The sequence below is a fragment of the Dermacentor andersoni genome, chromosome 5 (assembly GCF_023375885.2).
Source record: "Dermacentor andersoni chromosome 5, qqDerAnde1_hic_scaffold, whole genome shotgun sequence".
Lineage (NCBI taxonomy): Eukaryota > Metazoa > Arthropoda > Arachnida > Ixodida > Ixodidae > Dermacentor > Dermacentor andersoni.
In genome coordinates, this window is record NC_092818.1 from 200,745,467 (window position 1) to 200,769,326 (window position 23,860).

At 46.0% G+C, this 23,860-nt stretch overlaps 1 protein-coding gene across 4 annotated transcripts in view; it reads right to left on the reverse strand.

Annotated features, from left to right (window-relative positions):
- YME1L (ATP-dependent zinc metalloprotease YME1L) overlaps nt 1-23,860 on the reverse strand; it is a 191,712-nt gene that overhangs the window by 14,776 nt on the left and 153,076 nt on the right. For all 4 annotated transcript variants that reach the window (XM_055071542.2, XM_050180072.3, XM_050180074.3 and 1 more), the window contains 3 exons: nt 22,795-22,868; nt 8,923-9,030; nt 3,924-4,072 (listed from right to left, as the gene is read on the reverse strand). In XM_055071542.2, coding sequence (XP_054927517.1) covers nt 3,924-4,072; nt 8,923-9,030; nt 22,795-22,868 — 331 coding nt within the window. The remainder of the gene's footprint in view (nt 1-3,923; nt 4,073-8,922; nt 9,031-22,794; nt 22,869-23,860) is intronic.

Here is a 23,860-nt window from a genome sequence, read left to right on the forward strand (position 1 = left end):
AGTCAGTGTTGGGAAATTAATCTTTTTTGCACAATCCATTTGTTGTAGACTTTGATGCCTACCTCATAGCCCCTCAGTTTGCTTTGCTTGGACCAATCTCATACTGATGAAGCAGTATTTGGGCAGAACTATTGCCAGGCTGCTCAAGGCAGCTTACTCGTTACAATCTGCTGGTTGCTGCATAAAACATTAATTGTTATCTTCTGCAAATTTTGGCTGCATAAAGCCATTAACCTCTTAGTGCATGAATTTTTATTTTGTGAAAAAATTTGACAAGCCTTTGTTTAGGCCCAATATACCTAGACAAGCATCACTTTTCCAAAGAACAGCTTGTATTTGCCCCATCAAGACTGAGAAGGCCAATCGCAACACGTACCATACCTCGCAATATCAGCAGAAAGGTCCTTGAAACCCTTTCTTGCCCACACTTGGCAGGGTTTGTTTTGATATCAGCCAATGTCAAACCAACCCAATCTGGTTAGCAGCTTTACAGCTGGAGGTCAAGGAGGCTATCGGTGGTAGTTTGCTTGCTAAGCCTTTTTCGGTTACCTACAAAAGTTCTCACTGTTTGCAAAAAATGTTGCCTCAGTCCCCCAAGTGCTAGAAGGTTGTGCACGAAAGCTGCACTGAGCCCTGGAGTCGAGCAAGTGTTGACAGGCGAGCCTCGTGCAGCGTTTCCCATCCATCTACACTATTATCGGCAAACATTCTGTTGTCTGGCTTCAGTCAGTGTTGGGAAATTAATCTTTTTTGCACAATCCATTTGTTGTAGACTTTGATGCCTACCTCATAGCCCCTCAGTTTGCTTTGCTTGGACCAATCTCATACTGATGAAGCAGTATTTGGGCAGAACTATTGCCAGGCTGCTCAAGGCAGCTTACTCGTTACAATCTGCTGGTTGCTGCATAAAACATTAATTGTTATCTTCTGCAAATTTTGGCTGCATAAAGCCATTAACCTCTTAGTGCATGAATTTTTATTTTGTGAAAAAATTTGACAAGCCTTTGTTTAGGCCCAATATACCTAGACAAGCATCACTTTTCCAAAGAACAGCTTGTATTTCCTATGTGATACACCGTACAGTTACATTTTATGACCTTGTATTGACCCTTTTCACGAAGCAGTTTGCTCTAGAGAAATGAGATGGCGCTTTAGGCGGCACACTGCACATTGCCTCAGCGAAAAAGCACAAATACGGCATTACTACCCACTATGCCCTGCTTCCATGCGATCAGCTGTCGGAAATGCAACTGGGATTTTGCCAACGCACTGTGCTCCAGCCACGCTGCAAAATATGGTGCGGTGGAGTGAAGACCCGTGCAGTGGTTGGCTGCTAAAATTGTGACTGGCATATTAAGGAATGGAATGAATCTGTGTGTTCACAGACCACTGCTACAGAGGGGCTGCCTGTGTTGCTGGCTCTTCACTCAAATTCACTCATCTACCAGCATTGTAACCCTAACCTCCAAGGAAAGGACTTGAACCCCAGAACACCTGCACAAGTGAGCACCACTCACTATACGGTGACAAAGGAAGCAGCGCCGCTTCTTGGCACACAGGAAGTTTCTCGCACATTATCTACACACATCCACTCATGAAAACTTATGCCCACTCTATTACCAACATGTCAAAAATAAGTGAACGGGCGCACGCTTTAATCAATGTGCGGATGAAGCACGGGAAATGGAAACTACTCTGACAGCACACTAATGTTCAAAGCTGAACGTTTCGTAACAGTCCATACAGTAAGAGAGTGACTAGTGATATAATAAGTATTTGATAAAAGCTATTACAACGCACTGAACACGCCCACGAGCAATCAGGCAGAAAGTAAACAATCGGATAGTGACCGCCCAGGGAACTTTACCAAGTCGGAAACGTGACAAGCTATTGCTTAAAACTGCTAGCTAAATAAAGAATGAAGAGCTAGACACAGTGATACTGATTCAATTCATAAGCGGAAAGTTAGTATAGCTTGGAATAGATTTTTAGTCACGCCTTTATTACAAGCACCGTATACGCTGCTCGTGCCATTTGGAAAAAGCATAAGAAGCTCCGAAAGTGCTTGCATGTCCTTTGAAGCTGTAGCCAAAGTTTCACGTGTAGTCCACCAAGTCACCGTCTATGATATCTGCCAAAACAAAGGTTTGCAGAGCCGCAACAGCATCGCGTACATTCATTGTAAACACAGAGGCACCGGAGGCAGCTGAGGCAAGCAATGAATGCGTCCCCATGTGATCAAACATGGTAGTGCCCACATGATTGCCGTGAAAAGGGTCAATAAAGAGATTTCAAATGCAGGAAACTTGGACGAAATCTCAGAAGCATCGAAAAAACATGAAACCTTGCTTAAATAAATGGTGTGCATTTCTCGTAGCTCCAGCTAGTACAAGTTTCTTTAAAGCTTCACAACATCGTCACTGAATGACTAATTCATAGCTTCAATATTTAAGCCAGATCCTTACAGACCTCAGTTTTTGTCAATTTTGCTTTGCAAAAATTCAAGGAGCTTCACGCAAGCTGCAAAACGACTTGCTGCTGTTGCTATCTGGCAGGTCCCATGCTATCTTCTTCATAAACATTGCTGGCATTTTACTTTTCTGACCTATTCATTACCAATAATTGTGCCAAGAAAGAGCATAGCCCGTACAAAGGATCTATTGTGCCACCGAATTTGTTCTTTTGTGAGAAAACAAAGCTCTGCCCTCCTCCACAAAACAACCCATAAGCGAGTGTTGTAGCGTACATGACCTATCAACTAATGCTTGCCTCACAGAACCACCCAAATGTCTTGAGTGATTCAAAAAACCACCTCTCGTGGAATCATTTAAGGGGGAACAGTGCCACAGGAATTCTCAAAGCAATCGTAACAAACCAAATGCCAAACTGCAAATTGCATGTACAAGGGCTCCAAAAATAAAAACAATGCAGGCAATTCCCCTGCAAGAGTTTCTGGTACAAAACTTTTGTGTGCCAGCAACGCGTTTTGCCAAAGCAGCAAACACGCAACACTACCAATGTTCAAAAAGCTCGTCAACTACACCATTTAAAAGACTATTCTAGCTTTTGCCACTGAAATCACTTGTTCCGCACTGAAGTGACAAAAGGCAAATTATGAACATTTTATTTCTTGCAGCAGAAAAGCATCCTCTGAGAACAGTGTACACATACATACACATTCAATGAATGCAGAGTTTTGAAATGCACTTAATGCTCACAAAACTATTCATGCCACCCTAGTGAATGACAATACAGAATACCACTTTTATTCTTGCGTATCTGAAATAATGAACAATGGATGATTTGTTGGCACACCCCAAAATATTACAATACATGCAGCAGTGTGCTAAAAGCCAAGGACAAAGTTACAAATGTACACCTTGTGCCGCCTACTTGCTACTGGCATCCCTTCGGCAGAAGAGTTTATGCCGGCTCCTGTGAAACTTGACACCTTTTCAGCTTTAAAACGCATTCAATATAACGTGCTGGCCCTTCTGAGCAGGGCTTGTGTGCTCTCCTCTGTATGTGTGTACATGATGGTGCTGAAACCTTTCCAAGGCAATTAACACTCTGACAGAAAGTGAAAGCTAAGAAGTTTGGGAGCACCTGTTCTGAAGGGATTCAGACTATTTGACGCCATACTGCTTGTCTCGCCACTATTCTGTGAACTGCAGCATAAGTTGCCCCCCCTCTTCGTTGGCCGTCTCTTAGAGAGGGACGTGAGCTGGTTGATCTGATCAAGAACTGCTGTCACATGCAGGAGGTTTAGCGGCAGACCCTTATGTAGGGTTTAAACTCCTTTTGGATCAAGGCCACACATCGCCTTCTTTTCCACGCACAAGATTGGCAAGGCATGGTTGAGCAATAACCACTATTGCCTCTACAGCCAGGTGTTTCACCAGATACTAATGCAGGCAGTTTACCTTTTGCGAATCTGAGACAGGTCCTTCCCACTCAGCAGCTGCTTGACATCGTCTGCATCGAGAGTTTCATACTTGAGCAGTGCCTCTGCCAGCAGCTTGTGCTCTTTCTGGTGAGTCTTCAGGATTGCCTTGGCCCTTTCGTACGACTCCTGACATAGAGCAATAAGAGAGCACCATTTACAAACTTGGCGCAAAAGGTAGGCTACAAGAGGAAATTTGAATACAGATGGAATAGATGACAGGCTGAGGGAACGCCATATGCAGGTGCGGGCATTGCCAGAATTGGGACATCTGGCAGATCATTATAAAAGATGCCGCTGCAGATTTTTGTCTGGAGGCGCAAGTGTTCTTGGTATGTAATAAAAACGATACATGAAGCCTCTTGCATTAAAAAAGAATGTGATAGCTGTGTGAGCACAGCATCACTCGCGCTGTCATGTAAAAAATTTTATTAATCTTTGTCAGTGGCTGCGCAATACGCATACAGAATGACTTGTCATGGGCATGCACATTGACTGCATGCCTGTGTGATCACACGGGTTGTAAATAAAGGTGGGCGAATATAAACTTTATCAAATACGAATAGTAAGTATTGAATATCGAATAGTGAGATGCAGACACATATATACAGCGGAACCAAGATTATACGACTTTCTCGGGACCACGAAAAAACGTAATATCCGAGCATAAGTTATGCTTATAAAAAGACTTATTTCGCGTGACGGATATACGAGAAATTTCAATATAAATTACTAACATACTCTGCAGGGCTTGGAAACCCAAATTACCAAAAAAAGTAAATGCGATAAGAATGAATGCTGCAGTACAGCTACCAATCATGCTTTATTCAAAAAGAATGTGATAGCTGTGTGAGCACAGCATCACTCGCGCTGTCATGTAAAAAATTTTATTCATCTTTGTCAGTGGCTGCGCAATACGCATACAGAATGACTTGTCATGGGCATGCACATTGACTGCATGCTTGTGTGATCACACGGGTTGTAAATAAAGGTGGGCGAATATAAACTTTATCGAATACGAATAGTAAGTATTGAATATCGAATAGTGAGGTGCAGACACATATATACAGTGGAACCAAGATTATACGACTTTCTCGGGACCACGAAAAAACTTAAAATCCGAACATAAGTTATGCTTATAAAAATACTTATTTCGCGTGACGGATATACGAGAAATTTCAATATAAATTACTAACATACTCTGCAGGGCTTGGAAACCCAAATTACCAAAAAAAGTAAATGCGATAAGAATGAATGCTGCAGTACAGCTACCAATCATGCTTTATTCAAACGAACCCTTATGGCACCCCACTGCCGCGATTCCCGCCAACCAGCGCGAACTTTAAAACAAGTCGGCAAGTTTCTTTTGGACCTCGTTTGATCCGTGAACCAAGAGCTTTCGCTCAAGTTGGGCAATGTCCAAAAGGAGGTCCTCTGTGGCGTCGCGTGAACAGATGAAGTACCGGATGCCGCCTATGTGCCGTAGCACCTCGGCATCTGTGGCATCGTCGTTGTCTTCATCCGATGTCGCAGCGGTGTTGGCACTAGGCAAAGCCTCCTCGATGGCGTCATCCAGCGACACCTCGCTGCAGATCACAACATTGTCGTCGGGCTCCACGTATTCAGCGAAGGTCGTGGTGAGGTTTAGACCCTCGAAATCGTCGTCGGCGAAGCCTGCATCGGCATCAAGCAGCATTGACGATGTTGCATCCCTAGCAGAGGAAGCAGTCTCTCGCTTAAAGCCACAGTGTTTGAACAAGTTAGCGATTGTGCTTCGCGACACAGCGTTCCATGAACTGGTAATCAAATGCATGGCTTCGAGCACAGTGATCTTATTTTTCCGACTTGCTGCGCTCCATAGTCACCAACCCACGCTGCACTAACCGCTTCCGGTACCGTTGCTTGGCACACTTAATGATGCCGGCATCCAACGACTGCAGCTGGCTTGTGCAGTTGGGCGGAAAAAAAACAACCTTTATCTTCCTCAGGCTAGACGTATCGGGTGGGTGGCATGGTGCGTTGTCTACGAAAAGTAATATTTTCGTCACCTCAGTATCCATTTTGTTATCCAGCTGCTGCAAAAAATTGCTGAAGAGCTAAGATGTCATCCATGCCTTTTTGTTGAAGTTGTAGCTGCACGGCAGCGTCTTCAAAGGTCTATTCGATTCAGTCAAGTTTCTCTGCACCTTCTGCACCTTGACATGAAAACTGTTTACAGCGCAAACACATGCAACCACAAAGTATAAGGGACAGGACACAAGCGCTTGTGTCCTGTCCCTTATACTTTGTGGTTGCATGTGTTTGCGCTGTAAACAGTTTTCATGTCAAGTATGCACCAACTCGCCCAGAAAGAAGTTTTAATGAAGTACCTTCTGCACCTATTCACGGTGCACTGCACCTAGACCCTCGATTCCCCAAGGTGCAGCAGTGCACCCTGCACCCCCGTGCTCGATTGAACGGGGTGCAATGCAAGGTGCCGCCGCAGTGCACTGCACCCTTGAACCTTGCAGCGGGTGGGTGCAGCTCGGCACACCCTGCACTTTTTCGTTTGAGGTGCCATGCACCTTTTTCTGAATCAAACAAACCTCAAGTCATTAAAGCACCGTGGCTTTGCAAACTTTCCAACAACGAGCACGGGCAGCCTCTCGGAACTGTCCTCCTTAGCACAGAATAGTGCCATCACACGCTCTTTACTACACTTGCCACTATGACAGCTGTCACCCTTAAAAACAACGGTTTGCTCGGGCTGCATATGGTAAAAAATACTGCTCTCATCGGCGTTGAAAACGTCGCAGGGCTTGTATGCAGCAATCATCTCCGGCAGTGACTACATCCACTCGTTCACCATCGAAACGTCCACGAAAGTGCTTTCTCCACAGGAGTGGCTGTACACAATCCTGTTTCGTTCTTTAAAGTGGTCCAGCCATTCGTTCAGATGCCTGAAAGTCGTCGATGTTCAGACGCAATGCCGCAAGGTCCCCCTTTTCTTTTAGAATGGCGCCGTCAATGTTGATCGCAGAGCTCCGTGCTTGATGCAGCCACTTGACGAGAACTTTTTCTAACTTCTCATGCTGTCCTTCTTTTGCCGCTTTCTGCTTGAGCCCGAACTTGTTGGCATTCTGCAATATCGCCGCTTTGTTTTCCAGGATCGTCTTAAGTGAAGATTCGAGTATCTTAAGGTCCCGGGCAATGCTGGCTTTCGTGGTTCCATGTCTCTTTTCCACTTCCTCGATAATATTCAGCTTGTCACCAAGCGACAGAACTGTCCGCTTTAGGGACATCGTCGTGTTGCTCCACACAGCTCAAAACCTCCGCTGAACACTGGTTGCTAGGATTACAACGAAGAACACGTGCGATAAACCTAGGCCTCTCCGCGCTACCTTGTCGGTGATCTGCTGCTGGGAAACTAGGAGGGAAACGCTTCCCCAATGCAACGAGAGGCGACGCCGCCGAGAGGAGAGGGAGAAAGTGATTGTGGAGAAGAAAATGTGCTATTTCAGCACAGCGGGCGGGTGCTGGTGGGGGAGAGAGAAACGAACGATGAGACAAGGCAAGGAAGAAAGCTGCGCCGGAATGAACCGGTCGGTCGGTGTCAAACGCTCCGCATGCGGAGAGACGGAGTCAGGAAAGAAGCCTGTGGCAATTTTCTTTCATCTGCCGTTGCGTCCCGCACTTCCCGAGGGTCATCGTATAACGCGGGTCAGGCGTAAAATTACGTCGGATAACCGAGGTTTTTAATGCACTGCTTCTATGGGGACTTCGCCGGGACTGTGCTAATCCGTTGTAAGACCTAGGTCATCGCAAAACCGGGGGACGTATAACTGGGGTTCCACTGTATACAGCAGAAATATTTATTTTGGCAGTTATGTACTGTGCCTGTACCAACTAGGTGGTGCAAAATAAGACAGCTAATTAACAGGAATGAAGGACCAGTTTCAAACACGATCACTAATTGTCATTAAAAGAACTAAACAAATAACTTAGCACCACCTTTAGAGACTGGTTGCAAACAAGCTTTCCAAGAACAAATGGCTGCATTATGCATTTTGTTTCTGCATTGGTTCAAAAACATTTGTCCCGCATCCAATAATTTATGATACTTCGTTTAGCAGATGGAGAACAGTAGCAAGACTTTAGTCGAGTGTTGCGAAACATTTGGTGAGCGTTCAATATTCTATTCATATTTGAAATTTTAAATGTTTGCCCACCCCTAGTTGTAACGTTTTTCCAAAGTAAAGATCAGTTGAAGACCAGTGTCCTTTCAATCCTTGTGCCTTCAGATTTTTCTTTCCCTGTGATTTTTTGTCTGTCGAATATGTTCTGCTAGCCATTAAAGGGGCCACTACAGTGAAACATTGAATCAGTTTAAGTTGACAAGATATTCTTGAACTACTCCACTTTAGTTGACTTGGCAGTAACAGGTTGATTATTAGTAGAGAAAATGAAGGTCAAAGTGTCCTTTTTGAATTTCATGCCAAAACCTCTGGGCCGGTACGTCAGTGTGACAAAACTGATTGCAAACTACTTCTGCATTTCGGCCATTCTGGTTCTGTAAAAGTTCTGTCTTTTGGCTCTCTTGGAACACAGTGTGGTCCATGTTTACCAAGAGAAGCTTGACTCGGCCCTAACAGACTGTGTCAAATGCATGACGTCACGGCAAGCTGGTGCGGGAATTTCAAGTTGGCATCTCTCTCACTCGTGCATCTCTTCTGGTGTACCAAGCATCTTGCGTTAAGAGCGGCTTTTTGTAATTGTGGAACAGTAGCTTACTAACACAGGTGGAATTATTTTTCTCCTTAGCGTCCCCTTAAAGCACTGTAGATTCCACCACATTATTCCACTGTTAATATGCTTCACTTTAACCTAAGAAACTGCTGGTATCCCCTACAGCTTAATTCTGCTCAGTTTTGTGGCTTCCGGTTTTATTCCCTCTACATTTATCACCCCAGCCAAAGTGCAAGAGGACATTAAAGACTTACGTGCAGGAGCCGCTTTATCTCGGAGTCGATAACTTCGGCTGTGTTTGGTGCTAGCTCATTAACAACTATCAGGGAGCTGTGATCTTCATCAAACGTCCTGACACCAACCTGCAACAAGTAAAGAAGTAGTGACTAATGACACTTGCATTCGAAATGTGAGCAGAAAGACAGCAGGCCTCAGCTTCAGTATAAGACACACAGCTATGTTATACCTAAATGCCAGGTCTTGTGATAGAGCTGACATGATTTTGCCATTTTATCCTTAAAATAGAGGCTCAGTGAAGCCAGGCTGATGGGCATTGTGATCGCTAACGTATTTAAAAACAAGCATTCATTCTAATACACAAATCTGCCTTTATCCTAAGCTTACAGTAATCGCGCCCTCCAAAATCCCTCTTATAAGCATCTCAAGCATCAGTATCGTCGGTCACTGGTGACGACAACTGTTTTCTGGTACAGCACTGGCTGTCTTTGATTCTCAGAAGATGGGCAAGATGACATGAAACCTGCATCTCCTACCCTGGGAAGTCTGCTAGCACTTGCTACACACCAGTCACCTATCATCACCCCTCTACTTGCTAGTGAGGCACCAATTTTGTTCTTGCCATTGTTGCCATTAGAACTGAGGACCCAAGAAAATTGGTTTGTAAGTGCGCTTGCACAGAAGTAAAGGCAACTTCTGGGTTTGTGTTGACTCAAGATTAAAAAAAAAAAAGATGTGTGGGTACCCAAGTCGCTTGGGGTTGTTCTTGTAGGGAATGAAAACCACCATGATAGCCAAGTTGTCCTAATGAGCTCAAGTCAGCCATAGCCAAAGTTTCCACTGTTTGCACATAATCAATAAACAAAGAATCGTGTGGACAGCATGGGGCAAAAATCCATCCACTGTGTATGACTTGATCACCCAGTTCATATGCGGCAAACTGGAGGACCAGGAAAAGGAACTGCCACATAAATGACACATATGCTCATATGTTTATTCATCGTATGTTTAGGTATTCACCAGCTCTTCCGCATGCAAGTGGCTTATGTCTGCACATCTTTGTGGCTGCATCCACAAGCTCGCAAGAGCTGCACTAAGCTGTGGCACATCCAGCTAGAAGCTTTCATAAACATTTGTTAAATGCTGTACTAGTACAGTTGAACCTCGATATATAAAACATGGATATATTAAATGATTGCTTATACTAAACTCTTCCCATATCACATGAAAATCACATGCATAATTAACTTTTTGTATCAAACGAGGACAGATGTAAAATAGATATATCAAACTGTCGTCCCGATCACATGCCCTCTCGTGACACACACGAAGATATCGGCGGTGTGGTATGCGTTTCTGACTGCTACACGCTGGGCTACATGCATGTATCGATTGCGCCAGTTGACTGCATGTGCTCTGGCGACAGGCTTTGCCACAACACACTTCAAAGATGGTGGTGGTGTGGCGAACTGTTCCGACTGCTACACTAGCCTATGTGTTCGCATGGATCGCACCAGAAGCAGCAGTCGAAGGTAGCGGTGCACACAGGCGGCAGCTTGGCTCGTTTGAAAGCGCAGTGCATTTGATGCACCAACTCCTCAGTATATCTGCGCTGCGTGTGGTGTTGCAATGGCTGAAAACACGAAGAAGCAAACGTCACTGACATTTGTGGCAAAACCGGAGGTTATCCGGCGTGTCGAGAATGGAGACAAGAAGTCCATCGTTACCACATAGTACCACGGCTGAGTTGACGGACGCGGAGATTGCCCTACAGGTTACAGCTAAGTGGCATAAAAATGAAGCTGCCGAACGTGATCCCACTAGCACTGATGTCACCCTGCTCCCGACTTTTAAGTGAGGCTCTGGCTGCCTTGGTCCCTGTACGCTGCCACTGTGGTGCTATATAAGCCGCTGGTCTGGCCCTCATGGACTGTTTGGGTTATGTAGAGGAGGCCATGGTTAGACAAACGGTCACCAATAAGAAGCAAGCTACATTGCAGTTATTTAACCCAAAGAAATAAATTGCTTATTTGAGGCTTCAAATGAGTATTCACAGCGCTGTGAGTGATTTGTTCATTAACTTGCACAGGACTTTGACATGCCTTTTATGTCACTTCCAATGTATAAATTCTGGCTACGTTGAACCATTTTGCTATCCTTGTGCTGCTCAACACTATATGTAATCGAGGTTCGACTGCAACTGTAATATGCAAGGGATGCCGAGCGACGCAGCTGCACATTCTGCAAGGTTCAGAAAACAGGTGAAATACTGACTTGTCTTCCCTTTTGTCAACGCACTTCTGTTCTTTTCAGTCCTCGTAAGCAGATTTCCGTGTTTTTGTTTTGGCAGACATTCTTGTTTCCACCACGGAGGTGCACCAAGCAAACGGCAAAATGCCACTGCACTTGTTCCAATTGATAAAATATCTTCCTTCTCTATGCCCCAACAGTGGCTAACGCAACACGGCTTGGGTTTCCCGAGGCTCTCCGTTACAGTGGTAGCTGCTGTGGGTTCTTTCAGCTGCTACGTGTTCATCCCCACCATGAAACTCGCACAGCCACACACACAGCTGCACAGCCGTTGCAGTTGCTGTGCGCATCTCCATGGAGGTTGCTTAACAACTCTTGTCACATACCAGAACAACAGCAATAAAAATCTCAGTACTAGCGCAGTTCCTATCACCTGATATCGCTGTCACGACAAAGGAATGCTGAATGTTATAAGGGAACACCAACTGTAGCATTATGTGTGCATCACTGAAAACGTTCTTCGCAAACAAAACTACAAAGGCTTGTCAAAGTAGAACCCCTGTTGCCAGTTAAGGGCGGTAGCCTTCTACCCTGCCTTGCTTCTAGGTACTAATGACGTTATCATAGCGAGGGGATAATACTGACAAACCACAGCAAGAAACTATAGTTTGGACAACCGTCCCAGTTAACTGTGGCACTGGAATTCTACTTGAATGGCCCTTTGTGAATTTTCTTTCATAAATGTAATGCTCTTGCACACACAGCTTTTACTCCGAGGCACAGCAATGAAATTCGAAAAAAGAAATTGTGGCCTAATACAGTTGGCTTCTGTTAATTCAACTCTGGCTAATTAGGTAATTCGGTTAGTTAGATCCTGTCCAAAGGTCCCGGTCAGTGCCTACACATTTCTATAGGCCTAAACTTTAATTATTTCAATCCTAAAATTGGCCTGACGTAGTTCTGCGGAAACCCGCAAGGTGAAGAGAAGTAATTAATAAAGGGAAAATCAGACATCCACCCGTTCGTAGCAATTGCTACAAAGGAAACCCCCCATAAGGGTTCCTCGAAAGAAAAGCCTCAGAGTTGAAGAAAAATTCGTCCTGGTCCCTGTACGACACCTTTCCCACCGCCTTTCTGGGGCAGCCACTCTACCATCTGAGCTAACCAGGCAGCTAGCAGATGGAAGGACGAAGTCGATTTTGTCGACAACACAAAGCAAACGCAAGTGTTTGACGTAGTAGTTCTACAGAAACCCACAAGGTGGAGAGAAGTAATTAATAAAGGGAAAATCGGACATCCACTCGTTCGTAGCAATTGCTACAAAGGATTGCTACAACTGCTCTTGCCTTTGCTTCGAGTGGTTGACAACCTTTTGTCATCTACGAGGGTGGATGTCTGATTTTTTCTTTATTAACTAAAATTGGCCTTTGCCAAATAATTCCAAGTTGACCAATCGGCACGCATGCACCTGCCCCCTATGGTGACCTTAATCGCAACCCCTTTAGTGGCAGCATCTGCCACAGTGGAACTTTGGGGATAGCGAATACATGAAACACATGTCACCTCCCGCCAAAAATGCCTATTTCTGGCCTGCCCTAGAAAGAGTTTCCAGCTATAAGTTCAGATTATGGTATTTGCCCAATTTTAAAGTGCGCCTTCATCTTTACCAAGAAAACTAAGTTGAAAATTGCCTGCGTGGTGCAATCAGATACAAAACCAAAAACCACCTTCACGGCATTAATGTGCTTTACTGCAAATTACAGATGTATTGCGGCGACGCTGACTTTAGGAAACTGGTAGCCACTAAACACATACAATGCCTCCTCTAACTAGACGCCAGGCAGACGGCTCGCTCTCCCATTGTTGGCGTTCCGCCTGCGCGCTTTCACCAAGGGGTGGCGCCACACTCTGACACTGTCTCGTGCGGTGCTTCTGTGGGTCGGGAACGACCGTTCCAATGGGCGGGGTGCAGCAGCGACCTCCCATCAACATTTTGGGCATTAAAATTTAAACACTTGCTGTGGCTGCAAGCAGATTATCACATGTAGATGTTAAATACATTTCGCATCAGTGCCAAGTAAATCGTAAAGAACTTGCAGTACCGGCCCGGCACCAAGCAGGAAGAAGAGCGATCGGTCTGGTTCGATAAACATGCAAAAATGAAGGACACCACATAGTAGAGAAGCAAGTACACATATTAACTGTGTTTATTTCACCCTTACTGTGGGCATGTAAAATGATTACGCATTGTCTACCTGCTCATGAAGACAAAGATCACAGCTTCACAGGGTTGGCCAGCTACACCTTCAACACTTTGCAGGACAATGGTTTCCGCTCAAGAAGCTTTGTCGCCCTGTTTCTGTCCGTCACTCCAATGGCATAGTTTGTGAAAATGGGCTTCATAAACTTCTTTGCGATGAGATGCAGAACCATCTTTCTTTGCTTTTCGTCGCACTTTTCGCAACAGAGCACAGGAAGTTCCATGAGAGCCCAGACGCTTCTTTCAACGCAGACTTCTAACGGCCTAGCAATAGAACTTCTGTTGTTGAGCACGGTATCAGCAAATCTCTGAAGCCCTCTCGGAACATTTACCAGCTCCTCGTTCAGGCAGTAAAGTTCTCCTTGGTCCTCGTGAGCGATGAGACCGTGTAGGGGATTGTTGCTTTTAGGTGCCTGCAGGAGCGAAATCCAATTTCCGCATGGGATTTGCTCACTTGCTGTGCAAACGATGAACCCTCCTATTAAAGCTACACTGGCCACATCTGGGTTTGAAACGAGCGGCATTGTGCTGACGCCTTGGTCATACAGTTTCTCCTCTGCTACATTGAGAAGCTTCTCCATCGCTTCATTGAGCGGGTGGTAGTGCTGGTTAGCTGGAATTAGTTTTTGGCTGAGAAAGAGAATGAACTCTGCCCGTTGCTATCACTCAAAGCAGCAACAATTCCAGTCTTGAGCATCTTCTCCAGCCCCTATACAGCACTTTTCACATCCAGCGCATCATTGCACCCAGCACTTCTGCGCAGGAATCCAAACAAGGGTTCAATTGCGTCACTTGCCATTTTTCTCGTCAACAGAAACTTGAACTTTCTGACAAGAAGCAGATGTTGAATGCACTCAACATTTGACTTCGTTGTTATCATGAGTGCATGGTAGGTTTTCTTTGCGAGAAAATTCTCAGGTTTGCTCTTCTTTCTGAGTTCCTCCATGTAAGCAAGAAATTTGAATCCAAGCCATCTCAGTCTCTCATCATCAACTGATGTTAACTGACGTGTGTCAGGATCATTTCGATGAATGTGTTTTTGACAGTTGCCCACATTCATGAGAGTAAACCACTTCTGTATGACTTTCATGAAGTATATTGTTGGCCCTGCTGTAGCGAACTCTGCATCACAAGTACGGCCAGCCTCGTCCTTCAGGTTGCCTAATGCTGCTGTTACTGGAGCGCTGAACAATTGCATGGCTGACTGCACATTAATTTTTTCAATGTTTGAGAGATACAAGTGCTTGCGCATAAGGAACCGTATCGGCCGTATTGTCGAGTGCTGTTTCATTCTGTACAATGTCTTCAAATACTTCGAAGATATTTCTTGCGAGCCACCTATATCTTTCGCCAGGAATTGCGATCTTATATTTTTCACAATGTGACTTTGGTCGAAGGCAAGGAATAGAGGTTTCGTGGGATTATAAAGATGAGCAAGTGTTTTCACCTCGCCTTTGTACAATGTATCCATCGCAATGACATTGATCCGGTGGTTGTCAATGACAAGACGCATGACATCAAATCCCACATCTTCTACTCTTCAGATGACATGCAAGTGGCGAGCTGCTCGCCGGTGCATCCCTTTGTAAAAAAGTAAGCAACTGGTATTTTGGATTTCCCATGCAGGCCACAAGGCAGGAAGCACAAGAGAGAATTAGCCAGAGTGCAGTTTTCCGATTCAGTAACAAGGTGCTGTAGGTCAGAACTGAAATCAACTTCCCCAACAAAAGCGTCGCTTTGCCTATGATATTCCAGCTTTTGTTGAATTCTCATTTCATCCACAACAAGTCCACATGTTTTAAGTTCTGCTTGTAGCCGACAGCGCACCAATTCACTAAATCCGATTTCTCCAGATATTGTGCCAATATATTTCTGCAAGGTATTTAGACATGGAAGCTTCAGCAGGCTCTTCGGACCTTGGATGTTCATAGGCCTTGGTGGACAAGTTTCTTAGAATGATGCAATGTCTCACTGTTGGCTCTGAACACGCTGGCCGTTTCTTCTTGCAGTGTTTCATCTGGTCCAGAAGAAACGTCGCCTTCATACTTCCCTCTTCCGCATCGGATGCAACTTCTAAAAATGTGTTCACGTAGCTTTGCTCTTTGAGTTTTTGAAGCTCTTTCTCGTAGGAATCTACAGTCCTCTGAAGCATTTCATTCCTTTATTTGAGTGCGCACTCTTTTTCCCGCCATCGTTTCCGTTCGACAAAAACGCTTGAAGAGCATGCTGTCGTGGACGTCTGCACACCGTAGGAGCGCGTTGCATAAACTTTGGTCTGCGGCAGTTCCATAAGACTTGAAAAATTAGCATCTGCCTCACCTGTGTCCTTGCGACTGCCTTGAGCGTGCACAGCGTCTGGAGTCGCTACGTTGATTAAGGAACAGCACGCTGCACTTTCATCTGCGTTGGTCAAGGCACACTCATATCCAACTTGCCTTCTGCTGTATGGAGTATGTCCACTTTCGCTGCTTAGAGAGGCAATGCTTGATGTAGCCGTTCTGCTGGTACTCCCACCAACCGAGCATAGCTTTGACAAACCGTCTGTTGAAAGCTCTCGCTCACATTTCCGAATACTGGCATCGCTTCTTGTGGTTGCGAGAGCCTTTCTTACGTACAAAGGGTAGCCAGAGAAAATGCTTGGCACAAAGCCTGGTTTCAGCTGCCAGTTCTTGCAATTATCTTTGAAGTCCGATGCATTGAAATGCAGGCTGCACACTACGGAATAATTGGAAGTAGTATTCGGCTCCCAGTCCTTTCTGGAAATCGCTTTGAGTCACCGTGCACGTGCATTGAGGTCAGCGGGTATCTTGCGACACCTGGCTCCTTTTTACGCCGACTCTGCATGCACAATGGCATGCAGCAATACCGCATAATTGCAGCATTTAGCGTTAGAGAAGCCTGGAAAAGCTTGGAACAAGCAAGCGCTCTTAGATATGGAGCTGTTTCCTGCGCCTACTTCAAATTCCCCAGACCACTTCAAATCGCGCCACTTCTAAGTAAGGGATGCAGAAACACGGATGACACATTCCAGAGGATCGCTCGAGCCAACAAGTTCACGTGCCAACAAGTTCGTACGCCGCGGTAGCTATTCAATGCTTGAGTTTTCCAGAAAACGAAGGGATCGCCCGGCATTGTTGCAAGGAAAGTGGGTCCCGAAACAAGACGGCTGTGATGTACCGGGAAAGGCCTGGCAGCGTCGCACCGGTCGCCTTTGAAGAAGGCATTTGCCACCACAGCGGGGCCGTACCACCGGGAGCACGTGGGCCCTCGGACAATGGAGCCCAATTGTCCCCCCTTCGCCGCCTTTGAAGGGAGCATTGCACCACAGCAAGGCAAGACCGCGGGGAGCCGCCGGGTGTGACATCACCGCACGGGTGCCTACCATTGGCCGAAGGTGGCATCATCGGAGCGGACTCTCCCATTGGCCGAACATGACGCGACTTCCAGTCCTCAAAGGGTTTAAAAGAAGGATTCCAGAGAGACCTGAGCATTCCCTGATTCACCTCTCTCGAACTTCTTGCCGCGGGCCGCAGCGTCCGAGTTGCTGCCGGCCCGTAATGACTGTACTACTGTTACTTGACTCTCACCTCTCTGTATATAATGTAAAATAAACCTTCCCAAGTTTGTTTTTCATCCCGAAGTCCGTCCCCCAACCCCTACATCTGGTTGGCAGCGGTGAGATCGCCTCCGAATGCAACAGCTCGTGGCAGCGCTACGGATCAACCTTCGTCGAGAGAGATCCTAAGGAACCGGGAAGAGCGAAGAAGAGAGAGCCTTCGTCGAAAGAGGTCCGAAGAAACTGGGAGTAGCGAAGAAGAGCGAGCCTTCGACCCAGGGAGTCCGGAGGAACCGGGAACAGCGGACAAATGAACCGGATGGCAGAGTGCTGCAACCGTAAGTGAGCGTGTGGTTTTTTTCCTTTTGATTCGCCAGACTCAAATGTAGTGTGTTCATTTTGATAGTTCTGGGAATCGGGAGTTTGATGCATTGTGTATTTGCACAAATTAATTAAGGAAAACAGTTCTAACCACCAGTCGGGGCAGCTGCCATGGATCTTAGAAAGTTGACGAGGTTAGACTTGTTGTTGGTGTGCGACGATTTGGGAGTTGAGGCGGACGAACGGATGAAAACGCCAGCTATCATAAAGGCGATTGAAGATAGTGGCAATGATGACAAAAGCATTGAGCTTGCTTGGGAGGTGATACAGGAACCACGGGAGCGTGAGCGTCGTGAACGTAAGAGTGAGCGTAAGCGTTAAGAACGCGAGAATGAACGGAAGCGTGAGCTTCAAGAACTTACTCTTAAGTGTGAGCGTCACGAACGTGAGAATGAACGCGAACGTGAGTATCAGGAACGTAAGCGTGAGCAAAAGTATGAGAGAGAGAAGGCAGCACTGATCAAAGAGATACAGTATTGTGATCAGTTAATGGCACAGAGACAACGGCTGTCTGAGAATTCTGTAGGTAGTACAGAGCGAAAGAATGAGGCAGCATCGAGCGGATTTTCGCCGAAAGCGGACGAGAAGAGTAGTGCCTGTGAGATTGGCTGCACATTCATAAGTGAAGGGAAAAGGCTAGCTGCTAACGATGCCTTAGTGGCAACAGAGGCCGTTAAAGGCCGCAAGGAGAGCGACGAGGTGCTGTGGCAACAGATGACTGTAGAGACAGCTAGGCCAGCTGCGAACAAATTGGCACAGTTACCGCGCGTGTGCGTCGCTGGTAATGTTAGCGAGGTTGCTAGCGAAGAAAAGGGTACTGCTGACCCAACAGACGCGAGCACCCATGTAGAGCCAGATCTGCGTGCAGAAGTGAAGTGCGAACTGGACGATGCAGTTGAGAGTAGTTCTCGGGATGGCGAGCTCTGTAGTTCACGAGAGAACAACTGCATTGTTCAGGGATCGGTGCGGCTCTCCGCCAGTCTAGATAGCCTAGATAGGGATGGTTCAGTTATTAATCATTCGGACTGTGCGCGTGAGACAGCGATCGATACCGACGGACTGTGTGTCGATGCACAGCGTGAGCTGGGCAATGTAGTAGAGGGCAGTTCGCAAGAGTGCGAGTTGTCTAACTCGAGTAAAGCCTGCTGCATTGTTCCAGAGTCGGTTGGGCTGTCCGCCAGTCGAGGCAAAGTGAGAGTAGATTTAAATGTAAATCACTCAGACTGTGCGGGTAAGAGACCGATCCGGGCCGACGAAATGTGTACCGGCCAGCACGAGGCACGAGAAGGCGACATGAAAGCGAGTGCAAAGAGAAAGCGCCGTAAAAAGAAGCGCGGTAAAGACCGAAAGACGGTAACTAATGTAGCGCCGCCAAAGATGGCGAGAGACCCAAACGGGCAGGGCGCGAGGAAAAAGGTGCGGTCGTCTCGGACGATGTTGACGCATCCAAAACGTTCGAGCCACAGGTCAAAAAGAGACCGCGAAGCATGTTCTGCGCGGACGCGGACAAAGGGCACGGGGCAGTTAAACTGCTCGTCGTTCCGTAGTTCTTTTTATAGCTCAGCGTGCAGTACGAAGAAGCGCAAGGTGGCAAGACGAGACCAGGTGGGGAGTAGCGACGCGGTCAATCGAGTTTGTGAGGAAAGCGGGGCGCCAGGACGCAAATTGGCAGGAGACCGTAACGTCTTGGGGGAGCTGATAGTGAGTCAGCCCTTTTGTTGTTCCTCGGCAGCCAGAGCAGCTTTCAAACCGCGACCACCTCGAGTCCGACTCAAAGTATGAGTCAGACATAAGCGTTTGGAAAGGGAGGCCAAGAGCGCTTCCGTAGAAATGAAGTGTGTTGTTTTTTATTTTGAGCATCGGAAAGTTTTCGCGATTTGAGACTAGGATTTCTTTCAATATGTAAGGTTTGAGCTTTGTTTGTGTTTTCGTTTGAGAAGCTCGGAGATTTGAAAGATGAGGTTTGTGTAAACATGTAGTCTCGCGAGTGTTAGTTAATGAGTAAATAGGCTTTCTTTTTGTGTGTGCGAGTAACCTGAGGGTCAAGGTTATTGTTGAAAGGCCTATCTTAACGCGCGTGTGTGTTATTTAACCTTCTTTCTTTTTAAGTGTTTTTGAATTTTCTAAGGTTAAGCGCGTAGATTTTCAGTAAGTGCGTGATTTGCACTGAGAAGAGCTCTTAGGTCCATTAACGCGTGTCCTGTGCGGACGGAAGGAAGCAGAACGTTTATGACTGGGTTGCTTGTGTGTTGAGGGCAGCCGTATTCTGACTTCTTTAGTGAGCGTGCGTGGAAAGAGTTAGTAGAAGACGCATCATTTTAAGAGTTCTGCGGAGTGTGTAAGTCCCGCAAGTTTAATTGTTCGTTTAAGTCACGTGTCCTGTAGGACTTTCAGAAAAAAAAACGTGAGTAAGCGTAAATGAAAAGTTTGCCTACAACGCAAGTATGCGTTCTGTTTAGTGACCACAAGGCTAGTGCGCTTGTGATTTCGTACTTGTGAGGTTGACCAGATTGTTCAGTGGCACCAATACGTGCGATAAGTACGCCACTGCGATAGTTTGGAAACATGCTGTTCGTGTAGTTAGGCCACTTAAGTTATGTTTGGCTGTTTTCATTTGTTGTTTGCAACGTCGACGACCCTTTGTTTTGCAGCAACAATAGTACTCTGGTCTTGTCGGCATTCGGGGAGAAATGGATAGCGGTTTGGAAGGGTGGTTGGAACTGCTTTGTCAAAATTGGGGAAACTAAAAGATCAGGGTTCATTTTGACTCAGTAATAGCCTGGCGAGTCAGGGGTGAAGAGCCTACGCTTACACGTGGTGCAGCGCTGTGTTGTTTTGTTTGTTTGACGTATGTTCTCCAGGGCCCAGGATCCCGAAGTTCGTCAAACGAGGCTCGACACCAATACCCTGCAGGTTCTTTCAGCGTTCCTCATGGCCAGCGAATTGAGTTCACCGGCCATTCAGAACAACCGGGGTGAGGACGAGCTGTTAGATATGGAGCTGTTCCCTGCGCCTACTTCAAATTCCCCAGACCACTTCGAATCGCGCCACTTCTAAGTAAGGGATGCAGAAACACGGATGACACATTCCAGAGGATCGCTCGAGCCAACAAGTTCACGTGCCAACAAGTTCGTACGCCGCGGTAGCTATTCAATGCTTGAGTTTTCCAGAAAACGAAGGGATCGCCCGGCATTGTTGCAAGGAAAGTGGGTCCCGAAACAAGACGGCTGTGATGTACCGGGAAGGCCTGGCAGCGTCGCACCGGTCGCCTTTGAAGAAGGCATTTGCCACCACAGCGGGGCCGTACCACCGGGAGCAGGTGGGCCCTCGGACAATGGAGCCCAATTGTCCCCCCTTCGCCGCCTTTGAAGAGAGCATTGCACCACAGCAAGGCAAGACCGCGGGGAGCCGCCGGGTGTGACATCACCGCACGGGTGCCTACCATTGGCCGAAGGTGGCGTCATCGGAGCGGACTCTCCCATTGGCCGAACATGACGAGACTTCCAGTCCTCTAAGGGTTTAAAAGGATTCCAGAGAGACCTGAGCATTCCCTGATTCACCTCTCTCGAACTTCTTGCCGCGGGCCGCAGCGTCCGAGTTGTTGCCGGCCCGTAATGACTGTACTACTGTTACTTGACTCTCACCTCTCTGTATATAATGTAAAATAAACCTTCCCAAGTTTGGTTTTCATCCCGAAGTCTGTCCCTCAACCCCTACAGTGCACGCAAGCACGCCGCAGCACCACGAGGGAACATAGTGTCAGACCTCAGCGCCTCTGCGGCCGCCCCGAGAGGGTGGTAGGAAAGGGTTCAGCAGTGCTCTCGCCGCCCGTTTGACTGGCATATAGTTAGAGGAGGCGTTGACACATATTAGATCCTTGCTTACTTTTCTTGCTAAGAATTCAGGTGTGTGCTAGATTTCTACTTTAAGAGCTTCAATGTAATTTCTATGTTAGTTTTTGAGATCGGACATGTAGAAAGTGGACACGCATGTGATTCAAGGGCATGGTAAAATCTTGAAAATACTGCCAAATGAATTGGCGGGGTTCTGGCATTTTTTCTGTATCTTGCTTAATTCAACCCACCAGGTAATTCAATCAAGTTCTTCAATCCCATCAGGGTCCAATTAACAGTTAAGTCCAATTAAGGGAAAGAGGGGGAGGCGTTCTACTTCATATGCTTCATAACATGCAGCATAATGACAAACTTGATAATGTTGTGAATATACTATGGTGAGAAGATCAGTGATGAGAGCAATAGTTAATTACCCAAAAACTATTAGAAAAGTATTCAATTCACTTCTGGCACTATTTGATTCGTATTCAAGTCAGTCTCGTAAACTGCTATTTGCACACCCCTAACACCCAACATCCTCTTTGAAAATTAATTCTTCTAGCTTTCCCTCCTACATGTATCCATTTGTACAGCAATACCAAGAATAAGAACCAGTGCACCTTTTTTAAACACAATGCCTGCCGCCCTGTTACAGCGACTGTTGTATGTTGAAATTCTACCAAGGGCAGTTCCAAGTAAAAATGGCAAATCAGAATGTATGATTACTTTATTTACTTTATTGTAATGTGTAATTTTTTTCTTTGAAGAATATTTGTGAAAATTGCCCACACGTTACAATCAAACCTGAAACTGCTTTTGCAACAATGGCAACAGCCTACTGACAAAACCAGAATCATGGCCATTGTCACCAGATGGTGACAGAACAAGTTTACGCGTAGGCTGGAGACAATGTGCCGCTTTTCATACAGCTACTTTACATGCTTAGCTAGAGGTAACATAGCTGCATCGTGTGTCTTGTTTTTGGGGTATCAAACACTTGAGCTGTATTACACACTGGTAAAGCAGTCTTTCTTTTTGTATATATATATAGAGTCTTAAGAAATGTGGAATATCATACACAATGGACTGCAAGGATGATGACATGTTGTGGTTTCTAGAAAGCAATAAAAGAGCTGTCCAAGAGTGGCAACTATGAATTTGAAGTGTAAATACATATCCAGTTAATGAAGGTAGACTCCACTGGTATTATCTTTTTCTGATTGCCAGAATCGAAGGCACTTTATTAGTTAAAAAAAGGAGCGAATGTTAGATTTCAGTGCACAGTGCTTTCTAATTTGAAAAGTATTGTAAAGTACTGTACTGTACTGTACTGTACTGTAAAGTACTGTAAAAGCCAGGTGCAGATTTGATCTGTGAGCGTGCCAGATTCAGGTAAATACTGTGAAATACTGCAGCGCTGTGCCTGAAGTATTTTCTGTCTGCCTCTTCTATTAATTCAACCTGCCAGATATTTAGATCAGCTCCATCGGCAACATCAAAGTCGAATTAACTGAAGTTGACTAATAAATCACACATGCATACCCTCCAATTATGCACCAATACCATTAATTTCATCAACTTAGTCGCACAAATCTGTGAGGCAGCATACCTTTTCAGACATGCCCCACTCCTTGACCATGTTGGTGGCAAGTGCAGTCGCCTGCTTCAGATCACTTGAAGCACCTGGCATAAAAATGCAAAGCAAATGTTTACAAAACACCATGTTACGGTGCCTTGCTATGAAAGACTTCTCACCAACACCTCACACCAGCTCAATAAATCTCTCCCTCATCACTGCAAACATGCACTTTCAGACTGGTGCAGTACATGCAACACTCACAATACTCCGGCAGTGATTATGCTTCATCTCGGCCAATAAAGCCCGAACCACATGCGCGCGGCGGCCTGCCTCTCGCGCGGCGGCCTGCCTCTCGCTGCAAATATAGAATTCGTCGCCCGGAAGTGCTATGAGCGACTAGCCAATCGTAAGCAGCTGGAATGGGATGTACTTTAGTGAAGTACTACTAGTTTGCGCACGTGCGCGCTTCTCAGTATACAAACGGAACGAGCAAACTACCAAATTTTGATATGTAAACAAAATAAACCTATTGCAAGACCTTCAGAAATACTTTGTTGCTTTGTACAGCCAAACAAATCAACTTAAATAATTATATCAAGTGCCACGCCAGGTTTGGCGCTAACTCGATCCCCTAATACCGGCAACACTGGAGAGCTGTCGCGAGAAGCAGTCGCTCTCTTGGAGTTTGACTTCTGGGCGACGAGCGAACGCGACAGCCATCTCCATCGCATCGCTTGTCGCTGTCACGCAAGAAATCGCTTGCATGGGGTTTACATTTAAATGTACAGGCTTGTGAACACCGAATCAATGTTTCAGAGGATTCCACCATCTGCCTGTTTTACTGGACAAAACGTGAGCAGTATTTGTGTCGACTAGTCACTTACCAAAGAAAGTCCTATTCGTATACATTAACTATGCACTCCCTCTAAGTTTGATTCATATTGTAACTTCCTCTACTGGTCAATAAACCCACCAGTGGTGGCTTTCATGTTTGATGATGGTACAGGCGAACCCATTTATAACGAACTTTGCGATAAGCAGTCGTATCAGTAGTTTGTTGTAGTGAAGTCACCCTGCAAAGTGCACAAAAATTTAG